The sequence below is a fragment of the Pleurodeles waltl genome, chromosome 3_1 (assembly GCF_031143425.1).
Source record: "Pleurodeles waltl isolate 20211129_DDA chromosome 3_1, aPleWal1.hap1.20221129, whole genome shotgun sequence".
Classification (NCBI taxonomy): domain Eukaryota; kingdom Metazoa; phylum Chordata; class Amphibia; order Caudata; family Salamandridae; genus Pleurodeles; species Pleurodeles waltl.
Window position 1 is genome coordinate 362602849 of NC_090440.1, and position 26389 is coordinate 362629237.

At 40.7% G+C, this 26389-nt stretch overlaps 1 protein-coding gene across 2 annotated transcripts in view; it reads left to right on the plus strand.

Moving 5' to 3' along the window:
- SQOR (sulfide quinone oxidoreductase) overlaps positions 1-23458 on the plus strand; it is a 169486-nt gene extending 146028 nt beyond the window's left edge. For both annotated transcript variants that reach the window (XM_069222530.1, XM_069222529.1), the window contains exons 5-10: positions 6286-6480; positions 7010-7219; positions 10631-10814; positions 14910-14977; positions 17055-17233; positions 23284-23458. In XM_069222530.1, coding sequence (XP_069078631.1) covers positions 6286-6480; positions 7010-7219; positions 10631-10814; positions 14910-14977; positions 17055-17233; positions 23284-23344 — 897 coding nt within the window. In that variant the 3' untranslated portion in view covers positions 23345-23458. The remainder of the gene's footprint in view (positions 1-6285; positions 6481-7009; positions 7220-10630; positions 10815-14909; positions 14978-17054; positions 17234-23283) is intronic.
- Positions 23459-26389: the final 2931 nt, after the last annotated feature.

The window sequence follows — 26389 nt, forward strand, 5'->3', positions numbered from 1 at the left end:
AGCAATCCACTGTCTCTCTATTGTGCACTGCTTGTACTGTTGTACTCCTTGTACTGTTGATGATAAGTGTCAATCCTCTTGTGGGCACACTGATATACATCCACCTAAGCGTTGAACTGAGTGTAGGGTGCTTCAGTGTGTTGTGCTGATAGCTTTTAGGTTTTCCTATTTAATGGTAAATACTGTGGTAATCACATTGCCATCCAACTAAATTGTATCTCTGCACTGTGTTGTTTGCTTTTACAGAGTTTTGTCCAAATAATTTTTTTAAGAGACTTTGTTGGTTTGGGTGCCTCCCTGAGATCTGTTGCGTGCAATTTTGACGTTATGTTCCATGTGAAGTTTTGGACTAACATGTGGCATATCACATGAAGTAATAACTAGTAGTCTTGCAATCAGACGTAAACAGTGTTAGTAGTAGTTATTACCTGAAGAGACTGCCTTGAATAATAGAAAAAGCAACAAGATCCGGCGTATGTGACCAGCTAGGCTCTCCTTGCCTGGACCTAGTGAACGTCGGACCAGCCACACTCCTGTCTCATTGCTGTTGCAGTAGCTCAGTTTCCTCAACCTATTCAGAGTCGTTCTCTTTTCCTTGGCAGTGCTGACAAATTATTGCAAAGCCAAGAGAGGAAAATGCACAACAAATGAGTTGGACAGGCCTCTGATCTTGCCCCAAAGCATGTCAACATTTTAAATACCTTAATGGATTTGTTGGCGCTGATTCTCTAGAATGCATCTCACAATATTGCCCTCCTGCTTTACCTAGAATATGCACAAGCATGGCCTAAAGAAACTGCTCAACAGGCATAGCCATTACCTCCTCAAAGAGACTAATCAATAACACTGCCAGTGTAATATAGGGTGCTGGTAATTAAGTAGTCATATTTTCGATAAACCTTTAAACGAGAATCCACCTCTTTGATTATCAGGCCTCGAAAAATCATTAAAATGTTACTAGACCTTCACTTCAAGTAATTTGACTAATCTACTCGACCTAACTGTCATGTACTTGACCCATAAATGGGTCTCAAATTGTGTGATCTAGGCAAATATTTTAGTTTACAGAGTCTCCTTTTATTTTATTCTCACGTATACATGCACCTTCAAATATGTGAGCTCAGCATTTCTATTGTACAAAAAACCCTCTTTTGTGTGATTGAATGGACTAAACATGCGCTCCATGTGTAAAAATAAACCAGCCCACAAATAGAGGACGCATGATCCATGACTTGCCTCATAGTTCCCTAATAGAATTTCCATCAGGGCATGAGTGTTTCCCAGATTATGTTTAAACACTCACTTTTAATAAATATATAAGTAAATCATGATGTGGTAGCGCACTGTCATTTACAGACAGTAACTTTCCACAAAAATGCCCAAAAACCTTCCCACTAACTTGCATATAAAACTATATAGTGTATTTACAATAATCTGTGAAAATTGAGTTTCAGAAATCATATTTATCCTTCACACATCACTAAGTAAAGTGTTTAGATTTGTTTTCATCCTATTAAAATATTTTTTCATCACACACAAGTACAAGAAATGTGCTTTCACAACTACTGAAATACATCTTTTGAAATGTTTGAACAGTTTACTTAATTTTTTCCTAACACCCAGCTTTTACATAACTGAGACCCTACAGCTTATGACTCCAAATAGGGAGATGCTGATTGTTGTGGACCTGCTCTGAGTCTAGTTTCAGCTTTGGGGGTTGTGCTCTGTCAACAACCCCATAAAGCATAGAGGGCTAAATGTGTTTCAAGTGCCTTGTCCATAGCAGAGCTATTGGGAGGCAGTAAATGTAATGACTCATAAAAGTAGATGAAATCTGCATAACTCTGTTGCACCAGCTGCAAGCGACACCTGCACTGTTGTGTAGGATGGAGTTTGGGATTTGAAGGCTCAGCTGGTAGACTGATAACCCGAAAGTGCAGGAAAGAAACACGTACAAGCCTTGCCTTTTTAGGCAACAAGAATCTAGAACACCATGCTCCGTCCCTCTTACACTTCCGGAGCCAACTGAAGATCTTTCACTTCAAATATCATCTCTTTCTGGAATGACCTCTGTGAATAATGTATTTTCACTAAAGAATAAAGAAGGACCAATACCCACTCTGCTCTCCTCTTTTGTAAATCTGTGATTCTGTTCTGTGTCTTTCTTTATGTACTTGTTAATTCCTTCCATCACTAACTCTTCCTCCCTGCTATCTGATGCCAAAAAAGAAGAGAAAGTTGCTCAAAAGTTGTCTATTGGCAAGGCACCACAGTAATAACCTTTAACCCCTCCCCCACTCCGTAAATACCTATCTGACACTCAAGTAACAGGTTGGCCTGAGGCAGATGATAGACCAAACTCACAACCTTTAGCTGTTTTTGTGAGGTTATCATGTACTCTGCTTCAAACGTGTACTGCAGAAAATACCTTCCATCCTTTTTAGAGGCTTTTACGTCCGCTTTGTTTCCTGCTTTCTTTCTTTTATATTTGTATGTGTCTCCTTACAGGAAAGCTATTAGCTGTCTGTAGGATAAAGCCTCTTGTGCACCATACAGTAGCTCTAGAGCTATCCATTTCTTGCCATTGTTTAACTTGTCATTCTTATTTGCTTGCTGTTTATTTTATGGCTTTCCTTTTTCTTTTTGTATTTGTACCTCCCCTGGAGCATAGTCTTTTTTATCATCCTTTTGACTGGTTTCATTCTGACATGTATCCTTCCCCTGCTCACTTTTAGAGAACTATGTTTTCTTTTTTGTAAGGCACTCAATTAGAGTGCATGTGTTTTCCTGCTCTCTCCCTTGTTTTCTGCTCCCTCTCTCATGTGCTTCTCCATCTGCTGAACCACCCAAGCTGTTCCTTTCTCTATTGTGTGCTGATTTTCCCCTCCTGTATCCCTTTTCCTTCACTCCCCTTTGCTTCACACACCTGTTCCTACGTTGCTGACTCATCCCTTGTGGTTCTTTTTTAAATGTTTTTTTTTTTATTGTATACACTCCTTGGAGGTCATGACAGCTCCTATTTTATTTATCGCTATTTTGGATTGCTTAATAAAATGTTAAGAAATTGGCGTCCACATCGTTGAGTAAGCGTGGGCAGGCATGTTGATATGTGCATGTACATATATCATCACACATGCGCATGCCTACTAAATGAAATAGGCATCAGTAGCATCATGATGCACATGTGCTAGTCACTCATCACATCATGACTCTCATATTTTTCTTGATTTTATTTTTTTGGCTGATTCTGCACAGCATTGACAAAAAGAACTCTGCTTTTTACTTAAGCTGTACAGCATTGCCAAAAAGCAAAAGAAAAGCAAATAGATCTCAAAGGTGATGCCTATTGGCTTCACTTTATTTAATATTTGATGACGGCAAACATGAATCGTCTTCTCTAAAATTCTGAATCTCAGTGGTGTGTGCAAACGGTCTTCTTGCCTCTCTGCTTGGATGCCCCAACATAAAAACGTTGATACTTGCAGTTCTGATTGAAATACGCACGCGCAATGGCCCGAGTTCCTGTTTTTTCATGTGTCTGTTTCGGTGTGGAGCATTCTTTATGAATTTGGCAATTTGTATTTGAAGCAGCACAGTTAGAGTCTCCTTGCCTTTTTTCAGAGGCTAATATGCTCTTGTCTACTTTATGACTATTCTTTAAAAAAATATTTTGGAATTGTTTTTTATTTTCTGTCTTGCCGATTTGTGCAAGTTGTACATTCCCTGGTACTCATCTACATGGATTTTCTGAATTTGAAACGCATTTTCAATCTCATTCTCACCCGCTAGCTCTTCGGGATGTTCTCAAACTATATTTTGCATTTTGTAAGACAGGAAAGCTTTGTCTTTTGGTGAAGTGTAAAATTTTGCTTTTGCCAGAATAGATCCGGTCTCGAAAGAAGCATTTTTTGTCTTTACACACCCAAATGTTTTAAAAAGAAGTAGTAATTTGGGGAAAAGTACGGCCAAGCTGCAATACTCTCCAACTCATTATTGTTAAAACTTTATTTCTTCCAACACTGAGAAATGTGTTTAATGCCCATCATACTGCTTCACCGCTTGAAAAGTATTGTTCTGTAGTGGAGCTGTTAGCATTTGTGTACCTTTGAGGACCTCTTTTAATGAGAAAGCATGCAATATGTACTTAAGTGGGAAGCTATTATAGTTCCACTGGAGTTTTCCAATATAGTTCTCCTTTGTCTGCAGAAAGAAGAGGATAACTTTGTTGGATGTCCCCAAAGTTACAGAATTATCAAATTCTTTTGAAGAACAGCCTGATACACTCTCATGCGTGCTTTGAGACTCTTTCAAACCTACAGTAGATAAACCCTCTCCAGGGTAGGACAAATTCCTGGCATACTTGCAGTTTAGCTGCAGTTTGCCTGATCTCTCTGAAACGTTAATGGTGTCACCCCGTTCTGATATCACCAGACTGATACTCTAAGGGGCTACAAATAAACCATGTATACAAAATATCGCAGTCTGACACAAGAGTATATAACATTACAGACAGCTACACCACAAAAAGATCATGCAAGTCAGTACTGGATAATTAATCCATTCATAAATATTCAGTCTGCTTTTTGGTTCTTCTTGGTCCGACATTAGACTGGATCACCCGGGCCCCTGTTTTGTGTACAGTACTCGGATTTCTTTTGCATGTGGAAGAATAAAAAATTTAGTAATTAACTATCTTTTTGTAGTGTCGCTGAACAGAATGTCACAAAATTGTTCTATGATGATTCAGCTTTCAATAAAACCATTACACGTGAACACATTACCTGATGGAGGTTGATTGAAAATGTCAAACTTTACTCCACCTGCAGGTGGGGAGAGCAACTCTATTTGTGAGCCTACAAGCCTACTGAACGCAGGCATGTGTTTGTGCTGGCACAAATTTAAATAGAACATCAGATGATGTGAGAATGTTTTTTTTATAGTGTGATGTGTCTGTTTCAAATAACCTGGATAAAACCCCAGAGTTGAATACCATAGAAACATTTCACTTGCACCATCATGATGTACAGACAGGATGTGGCATCTGTGTTCAGTTCTCCTAATAATGCAGTGCTTAATGAAGTGCCCAACATTCTCTATGCTTGGTCGTGAATAGGGCCCATTTCCCATGTATTCCATCAGGCATTTCTCCAGTGGGACATGGGCAATTGAAGGCTGGTTTTTGATGGCAAAGGGCCACTTCTGGTATCTCTACCACTTTCTCTAGCTAACGCAGGTAATTACAGCAGGCATAAGAGGAAAAACAGTGAGGAAAGAGAATGATGAGAGAGGAGGAAGGTAGCAGGTGGCGTTTAGTTCCCAGATAGTTCCAGGCTGTGAAAGATGACGTAGTGCACCTGTTGGTCTAAAGTATATTAGGATATGGAAAGAGGCCATGCAAACATAACCATTTTGAACCTGTCCCCTAGGGATATCACTTAGTAGGAGGTGGTAATGTATCCTGCCATCTCCAAAACAGGTCATGTAAAATCTAAGCTATAGCCAGACCTCCATCAGTTCTGTTTTTTCCAGTGACCCTATAGCTTACAACTTAAAACCCTTAAAGCCTTGTCCATTTCTTATTACTGTTAGTTCTAAAGGTGGAGAGACAGATACAGTAACGAGTGCAGATGGAAGAGAATCGTACAAAAGTATGATTGGACGTTAAGTGATGTGTTTCCTGACTCACAAGGAGAAACAACCCTTGTTGTCAATACGGTGGCCATTTCCCCCCCCGAAAAGAATGTTTCCTGGTTATGGCCCTGTTTGAGCACTAATATACGGAGCAATCTGAAGACATTAAACCAGATTCATTTAGAATTCCTGCATTGGCACATTACAAAGAGTTCAGTTTTGTGAAATTTGACCTTAATAAAAACCAAGTTGCGAATTTTATTGCATGTATGTTTTCCTTCCACCCCCACCTATTTTGGATCTGTTCCCTCAACTACAGCCTGCAAGCTGTACACAGATTTCCTCCTACCCATCAGTGTGACATTTCCGACCATATTCATGATGGAATACCCATAAACTGCCAGGTTTGCAGGTGTTCACCTACTTAGACAAGCATTGGCAAAGCTAATAGGTCTCCCCCATGCAAGATCTATTGGCTTTGCCAATGTGTTTTAACCATGTTGTATACCAGCGTGGCTGCTTTTCAGTATGGCTAAACGTTAGATTAAATGGAACATTAAATCCCCTGTACATTAAATGGAATGTAAACCAATGTACTGTAAACCAATGTACTGTATACACAATCATAATGTCACCATATATATTTTTCTGTAGATCAAGGGTTTGCCTGAAGGCTTCGGTTATCCAAAAATAGGTTCCAACTATTCATTGCAAACTGTTGAAAAAACCTGGAAGGCATTGCAGGACTTCAAGAAGGGAAATGCTATTTTCACATTCCCCAACACACCAGTGAAATGCGCAGGAGCACCTCAGAAGATTATGTATTTGTCAGAGGAATATCTGAGAAAGGTATGGTTCTTTATGAAGGTAAAGACTTGCTTTAAGATCCAGACAGGGACTTAGAGGTCTAAATGAGTATGCTTATAGCTGTGTATTGTGCTTTTGAGCAGATGATTGATAGGATGTATCTCTAAGATGTAATTGTAATTACAGTGCATGCTCCATATGTGGATAAATCAGGAGACCATGTGCAACAGTTTCAAAAGATTATCAGTAGGTGTGGTGTTGAATAACCCAACCATCACCTGCATATTATTTTGTGGGTTCATCCAGAATGGTATGATTTGCTTTTTTTCAATTATTTCTTTAAATATCAAATAATGAAGTCAGCTATGTCAGAAAGTTTAAGTTGATCTCTTTCATCTTCACTTCAAGTAAGAGATACTCTACTAACTGGTAGATGTTTTTACTGTCTGAAGAATTATCCGAATCTACCAATACCAAGGGAAGGTTTATGAAAGAGGTGTTTTGCTCAGTTTCTGGTTTTGCGTCTTCTGTTCATCCCACAGTCGATTCATCAAACAATTTTGTTTTCCAGACAGGAAAGCGGTCTGATGCTAATTTCATTTTTAATACTTCACTGGGAGTAATTTTTGGTGTGAAGAAGTACGCAGATGCACTCTTGGAAATTATAAAGGAGCGTAATATTCAGCTCAATTTCAAACAGAGCCTTATCGAGGTGCGTGCGGACAAACACGAAGCTGTCTTTGAGAACTTGGACAATCCGGGAGAAACTCATGTATATGAGGTAGGTTTACAAATTCAACATACTTTTCTTTGTTATGTAATGTTATCTAGTTGCTTAGACATGAGCCAATGAAAATAGATTAAGATAGCTAAAAGGAAATCATAAGGGGGGATCCATACCCAAAAGGTAGGTTTAGGAGTATAAAAGCCAAACTAATGAAGATGAAACCTCCTCCTGTACCTGCACATGTAAATGCTAACCAGTTCATGTTTTGGCTCCAATAAACCTTCTTTTACATGGAAACCCTTTCAACACTCAAAATACTATTGCATACACTATCATAGTAAGGTATTACGAAAAAGGAAAATCTAAAAAGTCAGGCATGTAGCGTCAGAAACCTATAGATATATACAATATACAATCAACAGAGAATAAATTATAACCACTCTGATCAAAAAAGGCCATTTTTACAATACTCCAACTCAATACATTTACATGATGGCAGTAGCCATATGTATAAAATAAAAAACATTATATAAAAATAGAACAAATTTATGAAAACATATATTTCAACTTTTCTAAACTAACAGCATCAGTTAAATTCAGATAAGTTGCATCTCAGAAAGAGCCATCCTCGTGCATAACTGTGACCCATCTGGTCATATGTCAAACCATTTTTAAACTCAGCCTGAGGCAAGGAGAAATCCTTGACTCTAGTATACGTGACAATCATATTTATACCTTATCATGCAGTAAAATTAATCTTGGCGTACATTTACCCTTTCATGTAGAGGCATCACTCAGCTTAACAATGTATGGAAAAATATATATCAAAATTACAGGGACTGGTGGGAGCCAAGAAACACAGAAATCCTATCGACCAGGATACCTTCGAGTTTAACTCCATGCAGATCTATCAATGAGCAAATATGTGTACATAAAATAAGTTTATGTAAACCAAGAAGTAGTTAACTGATTAATTACAGATTTATAGATGGAGGATAACGTAGTATAAATCATCATTCCTATAATTCATGCTTATAGAAAAAATGGATAGCAAAATATTAAAATGTTTACTAAAAAGGTAAATAGACCGATATTTAATGTGTGTCTGACAAAGTTAACATCGTTCACTCCCATTTATTTCAATCCAAATCATAGTCTTACTTTTCAGACCGTGTAAATAATGTTTTATCTACACATTTCATGTTCCAATAGAGTACTTTAGCACACCCTATGATTGCTGTAAGGTGAGATGCCCTCTACACACAAACGTATGAGTACATAACTTAGTATATAAATCAGTATCTTAACTACTATTGCTTAATGGCAAATAGATGACCCAGTGTTACATAGGTCTTGACCCACCTCTTTTCTATAAGAGGCCGTACGATCAGGGTTTCAGCAGAGTTTCCCGCACCTCTTTCCCTGCTCCAGTACATTAGAAAAATCAGAACTCAGGTGAAAAGGATGGAAGCAATACAGACTCATCCTGATGACATTCAGACACAGAGGGGAGGACAACGTACAGTCAGACAGAGAACCTACATTGTCTCTTAAGTGCTGTAAACTTAGGAGGATTGAGAATACCTTATTGATTAGACTCGCACTTCCATTTTGACTAAAACATAGACAGAGGAAGGCATTTTACACCAAGTTCAAATTTCAGGCTGGGTGGAACTAGGGGGTCATTTAGAGTTTGGCAGATGCAGAGCACCTGCCTTAAAACGCTGGATTCCTCAGGCGCCAAACTCTTAGTTCTCCTGCTCCATTTAGAGGTGGAGCAATTACTGGGTTGCCGTCAGTGAAGCCTCAGATGGACATGAATGGTTTATTTACTCTGAACAAACTGATAGTTAGGTAATTTGTTTGTATTGAAAAACACAGAAGTGCAGAGCAAGGCCTAAAGAACATGGTGCCGCTCTGCATTTGTTGCTGCCCCTAATGTAGAGCCGCTGGTTCAGTAGCTCCACTGCGGACTTAGAGGTCCCCAACTGGCAGGCGGGGATCACTGATGCGAGTGAGTCGTCCTACCCTAGGAGCGCGTTGACCATAACCTTTGCGACCTGGAGGCCAGGTACCTTTGAGGCGCCGAAGATCCTGTGGCGGGATGGCATTTTTCTAGACTGTGAGTAGCATTTTGCTTTGTGATCCACATGATGTTTTTTAGAGTTTTATTATTTTTCAATATGTAACAGTAGCCGGCACAAACATACTGCGCTACCTTCCCTTTAACTTTGTCCCATATCGTACTGCAATGGTCCGATATATGGGGAACAAATTCTAGCTCCAGAGCTCTCCTTGGACCATCTACTAGAAGAATAAAACTGGTACTCATTAAAAATAGTAAATGGTACAAGCTTCAGAGCTGTGAGCCAGCGGCACGAAGCACTCTATGTGTAAACTGTGCTGTCAAGGAATTCATGTCCGGACATCACTTTCATTGCAGTGCCCTTTAGGATGACCATCTTCACGTCAGATCTTTACTTCCTCGTTGTAAGGGACCATGCCTGACTCGGGATGAGTGAAGTTGCAAACATTTTCTTTCACAAGTTCTCTATAATGCACATGTATATTACAATAAACATCAATAGGTTGCAAAGGTCTCAGCACGTGGATTTTCAAGTGAAAATCAGGGCTTTTGCTTCCCTTTTAAGTTGTGAGAAATAATAGATTGCAAACATTTACCCAGCTTCAAAGAGGACAATGGTTTAAAAGTTTTCCCGCGAGAAAACAGCCCATCCATTCTTAACAGTAAGTGTGGCTAACATGGAAATACTTCCGGTTTGCGGAGAAAACTACTCCACGACCGCAATGCAGTAGAAAAGGGACATTTTGTGAACTTCTGGTAGCCCAGTAATTGAGAGCTATGTGAAATTTCACTCAAATAATGAAAACGTCCCACACCTGACACCCCTGCTCCTCACCTGTTTTACATATACGCCTCTGGCCTCCCCTCACCCACCTCCATACCCCTTTGAGCAGGGGATAAAATGCATGTGACCCTTTATGTGATCTAGTGATGTACTGGGCTCGAGGTGGCTCAGCTGTCAACATCCGGCATATATTTAGCAATTATTTTTTATACTTTGTTAGTTTTTTTTACACTACTTGATGGGCGGTTTGTGGTTTTACCTTTTAACTCTAGCCACGCAGAAGGGTGTTACCTCCCTGTGCACACAGCAGTGTGCGGTTCACACTTCTCTCTATGCAGCTTGGCGAAGGGGAGGTATTTCCGAAGACAGGCGGCAGGCGATGGGTTTTATGCACAGGTGCTTGCACTTGCTGGATTCCTACTTCTCTACAGGGCGGAGGAAACCTAGACAAGATGATGATGTGAACGAGTACACGGACTCCACATTTCAGTTGTCAGATCGTTGTCCACAGTGAACATAATATGGCCGTAGGGGCTCAAATGTAACGCGAAATACAACTGCAAAGGATGCTCTCTTTTATTTTTCTCTTGTGCAGTATGAAATGCTCCACGTGACCCCTCCCATGGGGCCCCCGGATGTGTTGGTGAACAGTCCAGTGTCGGATGCTGGGGGCTGGGTGGATGTAGACAAGGAGACTCTGCAACACAAAAAGTATCCCAACGTGTTTGGAATCGGAGACTGCACCAACCTCCCAACATCGAAAACGGCAGCAGCTGTTGGTAATACTGTAAACGCGCTGTATTTCAGCACAATACCCGGCGTAGCCCGCGCTGTGTGACGTAAATAATGGTGGGATTTCCGCAATTACGAATGTATTGCTTCTACTCAGGGACCCCGCTAGTGATGCAAGCGTGTGCGCCAAGGTGACCCGTCAGCGGTAATTCTGACCGACGTTCACATCCTAAATCTCACAACCCTGTGGTGTCTTCCTAACCACCGTTTTACTCCTATAGCACCAACTCCCTCCCCCCCCCGATCCCTAAAAAGCAACAATGAATTTGACTCATTCAAGATGCTTTCCTCTGGTTGGTTATTGCATATAGCTTGCAAAATCGGATTGCTAGTTACATTTTAAGAAGCGCATTGGGCTTCACGCACTGTGTTTGCAGCCAACAATTGCAGAACATTTCCTGTCCTCAAAAAAGATCCTGGTGTTTTTAAAGTGTTGTTTTTACGCCTGTAACCCACATTATGGGCAGACACGTCTGTGCAAAACCTGTCTATAGACGATTTCTTTATCTGTAAAAACCATTCACTTGTAATGGGACTGATAAGGATGGGCCCGGGTTCCGAACTTGAATCCTCCCCTCCTCCTCACAGCACAGGGTGTACTTGAAACAGAATGTTCTCACGTGCAGACACAATTTGTAAAGGATTCATTAAAACTACTGGGACATCATGACTTCCGGGTTTATGTATCAGAATGTTCCCCCCCAAAATGTGCACGATGTCCCTTGGGTAATCTGCGGCTGGCCTAGAGAGACCTCGGTTACTTTTAAGAATATAAAATGTGTGCCTTGATCAATTTTCAGAGTAAGAATGATGTTTCCGCTGCAATTCGGATTATTTCTCTTGCGCACTCTGCAGACATTTCAGTGAGTGGACCTCCTCCCTCCCCGTCTATCTTGACTTTACCTCCTGTTACACAACTCGCGCAGTTCTTCACCACGCCGCCGACGACGGTGCTCGAGTACAGTTGTGCCTCTGCTATCACCCGGACAAATCCAGTGCAAAGTAGAAATCTAGGCTAAAAACATTTTCTTGGCACCTTATCTGGTCGTATGCCACAGCCTGTCTGCTGTGACTTGGCAAGTTCACGGGGTCAGGGCAGACGGCGCGGGGGCTGCAGGGGCGCATCGGACAGTAATGCAGTTCAGCACTCAGACAGACGGTGCCCCAACGCAGCATTTTTCCCAAGTGCAATGCCGTGAAAAACATATTTTCTGAGAATCGTTATTTGTTCTAACTCACAATAATCCTTTTTTATATTGCTACGCCGTTTACAAGCACTGTCAATAACAACCTTTAGTATTACCGTATTTAATAATGCTTATTTACCAACCTATGAAAGATCGGAAAATGAGTTAACCTTGTCTGAATTCGAGCACGTGACTTGCAGACGTCAGCAGCAAGCGTTAATTTACTGGGGCCCCGTGGCACGTCAAACTATACATGGCAAGCTACTTTTATTCCTAATGCCACAGAGGCCATCTACAGAGGCCAGACTACATACGAGGTTCTGGTCCACTGACTCCTGGAAATGGCCAACACTTGTCATCTTTGCCTTTATTTTACCTGATATACTTCAGCACCAAGACGCCTTCAGGATGGGCAGATAACATACCTGTGGATTTCATAAACATGCACAATGTAGGAAGATTAGCATGTGCTGGTTTGGTGTAAGAGGGAGACACATTCCTTCTACCACGTTCAGTCAAAAAGGATGCTTGTACCTGGTTGTGTGTTTGTGTTTCGGGACCACTTGCCTTTATTGTAAATGGCTTGATATTTTCTCCCAGTACTCCAGAACATTGCTGTGTCCTGATCAGTGCGCACTCTGTTTTAAAGCACAAATGGCACTTGGTTAACTATATTTCCATTGAAAAACCTACTCAACCCAAAATGGTTTCTTTACTGTGGGCTGGCTAAAGTAATCCTCAAAACCAAGTTATGCACTTCCCGAGTCCACTGGGATAGCAACATCTTCTCTTACCAGCATCTGCTGCTCTTTCAATGTTTGTCTAACCTTCCTTCGGTCCAATTCTTAAAGCTGGACTCTGGTCTCCCTGATTCTTCTCTGGATTTAATCAGGAGACTATCATTTGTTTCACATTTATTGTCCCTTTTGCAAAGGCCAACCACAAATATTAGGATGTTCCTGCAAACTGGTTAATTGTGACATATTTGTTGCTCAGTTAACACTGGAGCCTCTCTTCTCCGAAGTAGTTTATCCAAAGTCTCCCTTAAATTCCCCAACAAGTGTGCTTATTGGGACTTTCAGCTGTTTAACACCATTGAGGGCATTGAGACCTGAATAATGAAAAACCTTATTCCAAGCCTCGTGCAATATATTTCCTGTCAAATACACTTGAGCTTTTTACTTTACTTTTTGAGTTAATCATTGATGGCATTAACCTTTCCAAAGGAGCTGGTTTCAGGGTGGAATAGCTGTTTTATCCTGAGTGATTTGCACAGAGATGGCATGTTGACTAAACGTTTTTGAAAATCAGAGGCCAAATCTCTTCATTGTGTACATTTGGTCGGTCATCACGTCTGATTCCTAGTTGGATTCGATCTCCACCCCTTCCATTGTGAGTCTGACCACATGTTCATGCTAGCAGATTTCTCTTTTGCAGCAAATTATAAAGTTTGTCCGACCTACAGATCAGTACCCATCGTGTCATTCCGATATAGTCCTTCAAGCATTTCATAATCTTACTGCTGTTCAACAATCCAGTGCTCAGTGTTGTGGGCCTGGCAAATCTCAAGTCCATTTCATATCTTTCTATTGCAACTAACTTGACAATAAAGGCAGTGACTGCTACTTGAAGAATCCAATGCAACCTGGGGGTTCAGCTGGATTCCCAGATGACTAATTTTACAACCTCCCAAAGCCACTGGGCCTGTTCCTTTGGCCATGCTTGATGATCGCTGCATCATATATTGGCAGAGCCATTGCACTTTCTTGGTTCATATTCTTTCTGTGAGACTGAACACAACTTCCCTCTGTCAAAAGTTTATTTTAGTAATCTGCGCTTTCCCCAGCTATTGTCACTATCGCTGATCTTTTCTATTATGAGCAGATTCCTATTCTTCTGATTTATTTGGTCTTAAGTTATTCTCATACACTAAAGAATAACAATAACCTGCTCTGATTGGATAGGGCTTGTCCAACCATCCTAACTTACAAAGGGCCTGATTTAGAATGTATTTGGTGGCGATCAACAAACGACCAGCATTAACTGTCTTAAACTTAACACTATCCGTACCAAATTGGTGGTGGTTGGTGGCAGCAAAGATCACCAGGTTTCCTTGATCCGGCCAACAGCTCTGTATGGTCAACCTTCACAAGTGTCCTGTGTGAAGAACTGGGCTTCAAGATGAAAAGGTGACTTTTATATGCTCCTCAGATTAACTTGGTATGAAGGCCTTTGATATGCTATTTGACGTTTATTAAGAAAGTATAATTCTTCCATATGCTTCTGTGACACTACACTACAGTGGTTAATTCATTCATTTTTGCCAAACGGCAATGCCCTATACTTTTGGATCCTGGTATCCTTGAATAATAAACCACACCTAGTGCAGAAGCGTACTGCATGGTTGACCTGTGGGCTCCAAAAAGTTGACCAAGACTCACAAGCTCATGGTGGACTGTATTAACTCTTGGTATAGCCCCTCCCCCCAAAAAAATCCAGTCTACTGCTCTTCGTGTAGCTCAGTAGGCTATGCAGCCCTTTATAAGCCCACCCCTAGTCAGGTTTTTAGTTTGATGCAAGTAGATTAGTGGGGTATGTATGTGTCTGGAACATGGTGCCTCACACTGTGTGAGGAAGGACCAGGATGACAACAGTGGTGGAGAAGGCAATGTTGTGCAGCTTGTGGTTATGAAACAGCACAGGTTTCTTTAGTCTATGAAAGACAAGTATATGCTGAACTAGAAGCATACACCTGATATACTTAAAGCCAGCACTTGTGCTTTTCCAAGATTAGGCAAGTTCTGTAATGAAGAAGAATAGGTTCTACTGTTGCAGTATCACTCGTAGGCTGGAAATATAGAATATCAAATTGTGTCCATATTGTGTTTTTTGCAGCGGCCCAATCTGGAGTGCTTGATAAAACCATTTCGTTGATCATGAAGAACAAAAGTCCCACTAAAAAGGTATTGTCGTGTTTATTTTGAAAAACATATGTAATTCAAAGTATTGTCAAAGTCTGATGTTTTCCTAATCTACATCAGCATTTCCTGTCTGGACCCTTCATATTTCATAATGTATGTGCCAGCACGTTTATTGTGGTTCACTAAGCCACTGTGTATGTGTGTGTTTTTTGTATAACTATTTAGAAACTTCTACGTGGCTCTCACTTTATCAGTCGTAATGGATTCACCGGGGCATCCGGGGGAGTTTATACAGTTAACTTCAACAATAGGACCTATGTTTGCTACGTGAGGTATATACGTGGCTAAAATCATTTAAAATAAGAAATTGTGCAATTTCGACAGATGGAAGCAACTTAAGAGTGATTTGCTGCTCCAAGTTGCAAAGATGAACAAAGAAAGGCAGTTGTCTGCATGATGCAGGAAAGAAGATCTGAATGATGCTATATGGCTCAGACATGTATTGTCTACAGACCCTTGATGGTCTGATGAGTGCCAGCCTTGGTGGAGGAGATCAAGATAGAGAGATTCTTCCTCTGAACTGTTCACTTTACGTGTGGCTACGATTCTGTAATGACACACTATTGACCCTTACCCGTGTGTGTTGTTTTCAGGCACGTGCTTTATAGAAGTGATCTTGCAACTGGCGATAAGGTACGACCTCTAAGCTTGCGATGCTCCTTGCCACAGGTGGACACTGTGGCTGTCTTGTCCACACCTCTCAACTGAGCTTCATGAGCTGCCTATATAGCTGCATTTATAATTCAGTGCAGCCCGTGGTGCTACAGCACAGTTCAGTATGTTTGACATGGGCACCAAGAGATTGCGCAGCGTACACATGCACGCCATGCAAATGTGACACCAGGAAAGTTGAAGGTTGCTCCTGAGTAGAGAAACCACGGGCTGGTTTGGCCTGTACACATGAACCCTCTGTAGACATGCCTTTCTGTCTGATTGTGCATGAGAGGGTTCTCAATTTGAGGCGATTCATCCACATCTAGGACATAGGAGACACTAGCGGGTTCTCACAGTGGTGAAGATAGGCTGTGAATCATGTGATGTTTGATATGGGTGGAGGAACTCCATTAAACCTGGCTTTAGCGCAAGTAGATTACTATAGTGTTTACTGCTCTAAGATTGAATTTTAGAAGCTGGTTCTTTCTTCTTAAAACCCGATTACAATTTTACATAAAAGAAACATTTAAAACGCATTGCTTTGTCCTGAATGCATTCATATCTCCCATAAATAACCTTGTTCTACAGTATTTTTATTACACAGTCTCTTAAGCTAACCCACACATGTGCAAGTCTTTAATAGACCACGAGCACCGTATCTTCTCAGGTGCAGCACCCTGGAAGAATAGGTGAGGTTGGTGAAAACCTTTCCTCAAATGAGCCAGACCCTGTTTTACTTAGTTCTGCCCTGGCTAGATTGGATAAATAAGATGTGAAATGTTACCTTGTCTTTTTCTGGCTCTTCATGAAGCAGCAACGGTAGAATAATGAATCTGGCAAAATGCTGGTGTCCTGCATTGTTTCTGTGGTGAGAAGAGTCTTTGTCAGTACTCCGATAGTAAACATGGGCATTGTGTAGAACAGAAATAACAGAATGTAATAAACTAGGTAACCATTGTGTGCAGTACTAGTACTGGGTCTTGGAAAAGCAATCCAGAAAAAAGCGCAGGGGAAAATCAAAGAGTCCTCCTGAGGGTGGACAATTAAGTTTTGGGGGTTCAAATAGATCAGAAAAAGTGGAGAATTTCACACTGCCTTGTTTTTAATGATTCTAATAACATTATACATCTCTGTTGGCCCTCCACAGGTAGCAGGCATTTCTCCATTAGGAACAACTATGCTCATAGTGCTCACCTGTAACCTCTAAATACTGCAAGTGTTGAAGAGGTTCAAGGCAGAGGAGATAGGTGAGGTATTGGATAGGAGCAGATGATCATTCACATACTGAGACCCATGGACTACTCTGTTGTTTTACAAATTCCAAGACCATTGTATTATGCCTTGGTGGGTCTTTAATGAATCCACGATCAATTACTAACCATATGTATCCTTCTTAACCTTACAGTATGATGGCTATACGTCATGCCCTCTAGTAACTGGCTACAGGAAAGTGATACTGGCAGAGTTTGACTACGATGCTCAACCCCTGGAAACATTCCCTATCGACCAGAGTAAAGAACGGAGGACAATGTACCATATGAAGGCGGACATGATGCCAATTCTTTATTGGCATGCGTTGCTAAAGTAAGTAGTAAAATTGAGGCATTGAAATAAGTAATTGGTGATCTGGAGCTAACTGTAGCCATTAACCAGCAAGCAGGAGTTAACTCGGAGCATGGGGTGTGAATACCCTAAAATGGAAGACTCAGTCTTGTTTTGTATCTGGGAATATGCTAAGCAACCCCACTTTCTGAAGATATGCAAGTTATTGTAGGAACATAATTAAGGTATAGGCAAACGCATGGTCTTTTACCTGGTATTGTCTACTCCTAAGATACTAGAGATACCAATAGTTGGGGCGTATTTGAAATATTTGCCTGTGCCATCACACAGTTCTCTATGGTTTTGAAATGGAAATCGTAGAACTTGTTAATGTAATTGAGATGTGTGATGATGGGAATTTCTTAACAGTTCACATAATGTAATAAAACCGATTAAGCATATGTTGTTTTGTTTGTATCAGATGCTGTTTAGAGCCATAATTTTTAGCAGCTTCTGATCAGATAACCAGGATCTATGATTCAAACAGAAGCCGATTTGTACTCAGCAGCCAGGATGTTAGTATTTGCACATTGCCGTAATGTAATGTTGGAATCGAGACATATATGTGCACACAGGGAAGTTCTTGGTTCTAAACAATGTTCTAGTTACATTTTAGGCCATCTTTTTGTGAAGGAAGATCCAGAAGCTGCTCCAATACAAACATTGCTTTCCATTTTTCGGGCCTATGAAGTTAGGTGACTTTACCCATTAAAAAATGGAATGCAATACAATATAAAAAAAGAACAAGTGAAATACGAGGAGAACTCTACAGACACAGTCAGACAGGACTGATAAATGTTTATTCATTTACACCACAATGTCAATGTTTCAGGGTACATTTCTTCTGCAGTTATGAGCTTTATCTTGACCTCTTTTTAGGTCTTGCTTGAGACAGTGCACGAGTTGTTGCTTGCAAGACTTTTGGTTCACAGTAAATTAAAAAGGGGTTGGACCCAGCCCATAGCTTACCATTGATTGGCTTTATTGTCAGGCTTATTTGCAGACCCCTGATTGGCCAGACCTCGCCCCTTTCACTTTCTCTTAATTTATTTCACCCTTCCATGGAGCATGGACCAAGTACTGATTGTTTTTTTTGATTAGTATCCTTTTGCTGCTTGCTCTGACACTGAGGTACTTTTTTATTTCTTCTTCCTCCTTTGTAGATGTTATTGCTTCTTCCCCCATTCCATGTTATTGGTTGCTCACTGTTGCTTGCCCACCTTTCGTGTCATTGCTTACTCCTGTTAGCATTTTAAATAAGCACTATAAATCTGCCCGCACAGAGTTTTATATTGCAGTATCAGAACTGTCTTGTGCTGATGTCGGGTTCTAGATGTAACCTTGGTAGATGTGTGGGAGGAATGCCTAATAACCCACAGCAGAGCTCTGGCCCAGGCTCCAGCAGCATGGCTGTGCAGAGGCATCCTCCTTTAGTACTGGTCTGTGCCCTGTGGCAAACCGCTGACCAACAGTTTTCTAGATTCCCAAAGAAGGGGCATGCAAAGTGGAAACTTCGTATCCTTAGGTCACTTCATATCATTTTGGTAACAAAAGTTATGATGCAACCTGCTTGGATTTGCAATATAGTTAAAACGTATGGATGATTTATTAAAACTAAGATCAATAACGTGTGCTTCTTTGTTCTAAATATTTTGGACCTGTGCTCTGTAGTATGACTGCGTCTGTCCATAAAGATGATGTGCAGGGTGCATGAACGTATCGACAAGCACAAACCTAGCTGGGTCACAGTCAGGTGCTTTACATCAACCGGACATTTATTTGTATGCATTTTACATTACATTTCACGTATTTGCATTTTCATTACACATTTACAGCTGCACAGAAAAACATATTTGCAATTTTAAAAATAGGGAGATTAAGTAATCTGCCCGGAATCACACGATTAAGGTCAAGGGCAGAAGCCAGGATTAGAACCCACAGGCCTGCGTTTCACGTCAGCAGTTAAGCCACTAGACTGCATGTCACCTCAGATGGACATGGGTCACCACATTGACAACAATCACACGACAAATAATTTGACCAAGCCATGAACTCGAGCTAGCATGTTTACTGTTCTTGCTGCACTATAGGTTCTAGAGCCATGTCACGCACAAGGGAACTTGCTGTAGTGGTCATGGTAATGTAACTGGTATTTGGCCCTGCAGGTAAGAGAAGTTCTCTTAGGCCTGTTTGTATGAGTCTTACATAGTTGGAAGTTGTAAGGAGTAAAGGAAATTGGAGAGTGCTTGTAAAAGTGTGACAAACCCTAAAAGTAGTATTTGTTTTCAGGATTCTAAACAAATTAGCAAATAACGTTGGTGGTTGTTGTATCTGCCATAAACACAGCCTATGCCTTCTATGCAGTGATACCATTTATTGGACTAAGGGCCTTATTTAGAGTTTATGGAACAGGGTGCTTCTTAAAATATATGGCAAATATCCTGATCTCAAAACTTGTAGATCCCCCCCACTCTGTTTAGTCAAGGTATATGCCACATTTATGATGGAGCAACCTACAGTGGCCCCAAATGCAGAAACCTTTGACATTCGGCTGTTGGGCATGTGGGTGTCACTCAAAGTATCTTAGACCATATGCCCCATTTAGGGCAGACTTTGTTCCCTATTTGCAGGCGTAAGGCAATGCCTGGCGGGTCAGGGACAATCCTTTATTGTTTATCAATTTTCAAACTCCCTCTTTGGAAGTTTGTTTTGGAAAAACAAAAAAACTTTTCTAAGTGGGTGCAATAAACACGACACCCCTCTGCAACATTGTAGCAGAGCTACTACAACATAAGCGGTGCTGAAGTAAAGTGATCTCACTCTTCCTGGAGGATCTCTATGTAAAGCAGCTACCCTTCCTCCAGGTTAGTGGAGGATGTCTCCCAGCCGCCATGGCGGACCAGCGGACTAACCACAATACCCGAAATAAGACCCTAAATGAACACTGACAATGTATATGTCAAAAGTCCATTTATTAGATGTGAACATTTGTAACTGAGGTAGCCTGCTCTTGGACACCTGATACAATTTTTCTGACACAAAGTTGCTTTTACAGTTCTCCGGCCACAGGTTACAAGGCAGGGTTATTTCCGCATAAATTAAAGTCCAATTTACTACATAAACTTGTCTTCTGGCATAAATTGCACTAACAGCCTAAAACGAAAAACATATTACTGCTGCAGCCACCCACAGTACAATATGACGATTTAATAGCTTTCGTGATCTTCTGCTTCCCTACTTCTGTATAATATTGTAAAGGTATTTAAAGAGCTAAAACGCTAATAGCGATCACCCTCAAAGAATGAATACAATGTCTTTGTGGGTAAGGTCTGGGAGCTGGTACATATCGATCAAGGCTTCAATGTTTAGTGAAACTAAATAAACGAAACCAAGAAGTAAAATGGAACTCCTGATATGAATACTTACAACACCAATGCATATGTGAAATATTGAAGAGTGTATGTGTGCCCAAAGAGTTCATAATCAAGAGATGGGGGCTTAACTAGCCAACCATACCCTACCCATACCTACTGCTGCTCTTTAAAAGTTGTTACTAACTGCAGTTGATGAAGGATTTGTTCTAATCCCAACATTTTATGTGTAGGATTTCAAGGTGCTGTTGTAGTTCAATCTTTAAACTGATAACATGAAGGTGACATAAAGATGCGTGTAGAGGCTGTGGATATACTATATGGATCACAAATATTTTTTGCACACAACTTGATAATTATTGAGCAAATTTAGGAATCCTACTCCTGTGCCACATAAAAGCCAGTGCCTGAGGTCAGTTTTATTATTCCCATATGCTGGTGTTAAGAGCAGGACATATTAGACTTGCACCACTAGCATGCCTTTATATCACAAGAGTAGAAGTGATTTTGTAAGACATTATGATGCTGCATGTCACTTAGTCACGTTCTTAATTAAAAAACAATGTATATGAATGTAAAAATATAACTCTGACTAGCTGAGCACAGAACCCATGTCGCAAAGCTACTATTACAACATCAGTAAAACACCTTAGGAATTAATCTGTGGGCAGAAGTATGTCTGATTCTAATAGCACTTGCTTATAAAATATTCTTATTAGTGGGGTAAACTAACAGCACTTACTGTGAGATTTGCATTGTGCTTCAAACTTGTAAAGGACCCCCTACAGTTGTAAGAAAGCGTGTAATTCAGTGTAATGCTGTAAAGAGCCAGCATAGTGCACTCCTACATGACATCTCAATAATACCAGCGGCTAAAATCTAATGTTCTCTGCTGGCAGGAGCAGTAGAGTCATTTATCTATGTATGGAAATTGTATTTCTAGAGCTTAAACGCAGCCAAAAGGGAGCAGAGCAATGTACATGGTCAAAGAAAAGCATAAATAGTAGAGGAAGCTGGGTTGTTAACGGTTCATACATTGTGATGTAGTGCTTTCTAGAAGGGTGATTTGTTAACTCTTTATTAAATTGGAGCGGAGTTGGGTTGGTCCTGCTGGATTTGGGGATGTTGTTCCAGATCCTGGGCAGATGAATGGAAAAGGACTGCTGTCTTGTTTTTTTCTTTTTTAGGTTAGGCGCGCACGCGCTTTGACCTGTTGAAAGTATTGTGGTCTTTTAACCACACCCATCGCACGCCCATCACTTTCACTTGTTCGTGGGCTTGCTATCGTTGGTACATGCTTTACGTTTGTTCCTCCTTGGGAAAGTTTTGTTACCGCCTTGCAGACTGACCCTGTTACATGGATAATTGCACGATTGCCAATATGTTTGACTGTGAGCAGACTTCTTTTTCCCTTTGCGTCCTTCCTTCGACCTCATGCTCATGGCAGCCATGGCACCTTGTAACAGTTCGCTTATGTCAACTACTGTTTTACTTTTCTTTTTCAATTTATGCTGCAAGAAAAGTCCAGTTAGGAATTTACAACACCAATAGCTCTAACTGGAGCAATGCGAGACCCATTGCATTGCAAATGCTTGTTATACTTCTTAGTCTTCAGTCAGATGGTGTCCTGGCTGTGGATGTGCTGAGACTTATCACAAATGGTGAGCGTGTTGAGCTTGACTGAAAATAGTCTGGGGTGCTGGTCGAGATAGCTTTGTAAATGATACAGCTGGTTTTTAGAATGGTGTGGGCTATCAAGTAGAGCCTATGGATTTCCTTCAGGATCAGAGTGATGTGACCATATTTCTGGATGAGACATGCTGTAGTGTGTAGGATGCCCTTTAGGGGTGCCAGTGTGGGGTCTGAGAGGGCATGGATTAGGGCATTACCACCATCCAGATGTGAGAGTATGAGGGCTTGGATAGCAGTTCTGAAGAAGCCTTCTGGAAGGAACAACTTCTCTTTCTTTCGAAAAGAGAGCAAGTAGCAGGCCATCTTTGTGTTTTTTGGCGCTTGTTTCTTGAGGGTGAGGATGGTGTACATGGTGATTTCAAGTGACTTCACATTCGGTGAAAGATGGGGTTCAAATCCACCAAAGCGCAGATCATTGAGCCAGATTTCTAATTTAACTCTTGCTGTTCCTGACAAATCACAGGAATTCTGTCTTGCTTGGATTGAGGTTTATGCAGGTGCTGGACTTCGAGGTTTGGATGATGTGCAAATGCGTTGGAAGTCAGGACTGAGTTATTACTAAGAAGCTGCTCAGTAGCCATCTTTCCTTTTCTTATGAATTGCATGCTTTAAGAAGTGTGACGTTTCCTCTGCAGCAAACTGTTCCTTGCACCAAGAGCTTTTCAGTTCTAATATGGTCACATTTTTATTCTTACAAATAGGCATTACTGTCCCAGTACTACAATAATAATTTGTCACAGGAACCGTTAGACACACTTTTCCTTCTCAAGGTGCTCAGTTAAGTATGAAACATTTGCCTAGTAGTAGATCCATGAATGAGGTTTGAAACACTGAAACATCAATTGTGTACATTTGTGTACAATTATACCTAGTCACATGTTAAACTTTCAAAAGCATCCAGAATAAATTAATCATTTGTTCTTCTTCTTCATGAAACACTTAATCAAGCTTTTTTTTGTTTTTTTTCAGAGGATACTGGGGAGGGCCTGCACCTATAAGAAAGCTCATGCATCTGGGATTCTCAAAGTGAAGGACGTCTTTAAACATCTGCATATCGAAGCCAAATTTGATCTCATCACTATTGTGCCAAAAATCAAGTGGTGACAGGAAACCAACTTTTTTTTAATAAACACTGGAAACTTGACCACTCTCATTTTTTACCAACTAACTAGTCCAAAAATATAAAATAACTCTTTCATTACGTGTACTTTGTGGGCTTTTGATCATGTGCTTCAGTGCAATCAGAAAGCTTGTATAAAAATCTTTATTTTAAATAAACTATTGGGTGGTAATTTTTAATATATTGTATCAAGACAGCACCAAAGTGTGAAGTGCTCTTTTTTATTCCCAGCAGGGATGACTAGGCCTTTGCAATGCAGACCTCCTCCCACTGCCTTCCACTATTCCTTAACCTAGATCTAAAGAAAGCAATACATGGTGATGAGAGGGGCAGTTCTGATGCCCTATCAAAGATTACCTTCCAGGCAAGATTAGTCCTTTCTTCGCCAAACTTTTTTTCAGGTGTACAATAAGGGGCATGTGGGAAGATGAAAGTAAATTACTCATGAAAGTAACAATCAGTTTCATGAGCAGTGGTTCAGCTTGCATGTCACAGATATAAGAGAAAATAGCATATCAATTATGAGTATGTTTACTCTCTGAAGTGATCATCTAAATTCAAGACACAACTTCTTCGATTACCAACAATGTTTAATCCCTAAGCTGAATGAATGGTCTGAAGAATGTGGGTTACTATCACTTATATAAAAAGTGCATTCCTAATTGAAAAGCAACAGAATACAAGAGTGTTATATGTAAGAGACATATAGACGTGGAAAGACTATTCATTAGCGGTCTGGCATTGGGAAGAGATGATTATGCAAAGACAAGATGTTATTTCAGATGTGTCTTAAGTTTTTTCCAGAAGTGCAGTTGAGTAAGTATTTGCCTGATCCAAATGAGCACAGAGTTCCGTTCGTAGGTGCAGAACAAGAGAAGGTGTGTCATCTTGTCTTCTCCTTCATGCACTTTCTTGTTTCTACCTGGCAACGTGGCTGTGAGTGCTACATAGACAAATGGAGACTTAAGAGTATGCTTATCAGGTATGAATGGTTGATGGGTTTGTGAGTTCAGTTCCTTGAAGGTAGTCCACCAGTTTTTGAAGTTGACACTTAGCTAGTGGATGAGAGAAATCCTGTCAAACGTCTTTGGTCCTTCCATCAGAGGGACCGTAGCAAGAGAATGCATTCTAGAGTGAGGAGGCATTCCTAGATCCCAGCAAGCTGGGTGTTCCATCTGTCAAGATGGAGCTCAACCCTACTCTTTCGGCAGCAGTTCTGAAATCTTGAGGACAGAAGAAATTACTTGATTCTGTAGATTAGAGTGAGTTGGTAGCAGGTGATTAGTGTCTTCATTGCCATGTGGATTTGACAATTGAGGTTGGAATCAATGTGGAATCCTGGGGACTTTAGGCTAGAAATGAGTTATTTGAGTGAAGCCATTGAAAATAATTGAATAAAGTCTTTTTTGCCTATGTGCTTTTTTGATATTCCTTGTAGTGAGCACAGTGCAGGCATTGTATTTAAGGGATTGATTTTCAGAAACTCCTAAGACAAGTACTCAAAGACTGAGGCAGGGCATTCCTTCAAATGGTCAGTGTTCGTTGCTGACGTGCAATTAAAGATGGGTCTCACCCACATGCACATGCGTCCAATCGTTAGTATCTTCTAGGAGATCTTCCAAAAGCTCCATATAAATATTAAAGTTTTGTGAAGACAGGATTAAGTCATGCGAAATTCTGCAGGGTACGGGAATATATATGCAGCTAAGGAGGCCATCTGAACATGGTGTAATCTGTTTGGGTTCATTATGTACCATATGCAAGGCTGCTATTGAATTCCATTTCAGTGGTGGCCTGGAGCCTTTGAAGTGGTAGAGGGTAAAATAGCTGTGTCAAATTTGAGAAAGCGAATGAGTCTGAATTCTGTGGTGGTTCTGGATGGGGAGGGAGTAATTCTCCATCTGGGAATACTTTTGAAGAAACAGAGCCAAATTGAGCAGTACGCTTTTAAAATACATTTTCTAAAAATGAATGGCCGTAGGCCTTTACAGACAGTTCTGAATGGCACACTCAAAAGTTGAATGTGCCTCATTTAGGTGTTTTGTGTTGTGCTCCAAATGCCTGCTATTTAGACTGAACTTCCAGTGGAGCCCGGGTTACAGCCTAGGACCTCTTTTTGACTCAGCCATTTAGCGATGGCAGCTACTTACATGGTACTATTCACTAAATAGCAGGACTTGCGTTCCTAAGTCTTATTTAACAACTATTTAAAATTGAAAACACATATTTTATATTTCAGGGAACCAGAAGGGTCATTATCTCACACCATTAACATCTCTTGGTCAATTAAGTAGGTAAGTGTGAAAAGAAAGAAGTGAAGCAAAACACCACCGTCCTAACAGGGTCTGCTGGCCCACACAAAATAAACTCATACATATGTTTTTAAATAAATTTGCATACATCTACAAATTAACTCAAAACTGAAAATAACTGCTGGTGGTGCCTGACTATCTCACTTCAGACAGCAGGAACAGGCTCTTACCTCACGGCTGCTCTTGTTGTTGGAGCTTAGGTGCTCTGAGAGCATCAATATAACCTCCATGTCAGGCAGTCTGCACCAGAAAGTAAGTTCAGAATTCTGAATATGTACAGGCCAGGGGAGGGGGGGCATAGGTCATAGAGATATGTTACAAAGCGCACAGAGGATGCCCTTAAACTCAGGCTGCTGCCCCTGTCCCTTCTCCTGCTGAGCATGTAATGCCAGCTTATGTCTTTACGGGATGGCAGTCACGGCACCCAGTACATGCGCATATAAAACGTATTCATTACTCTACACTTAAGCAACGGACATAGAGTTAGTCTCTTTGCTTAAATATAACATAAAGAAAAGATTTGGTTGATGCATGTGAAATCTGCTTGCAAGAAACGCATAAGAAACAGGAAATACCCCTTAGGAGGAGGGATAGACAGAGAGGGGCAGCTTTTCATAACCAAGCAACTACTGTCCATTATGGA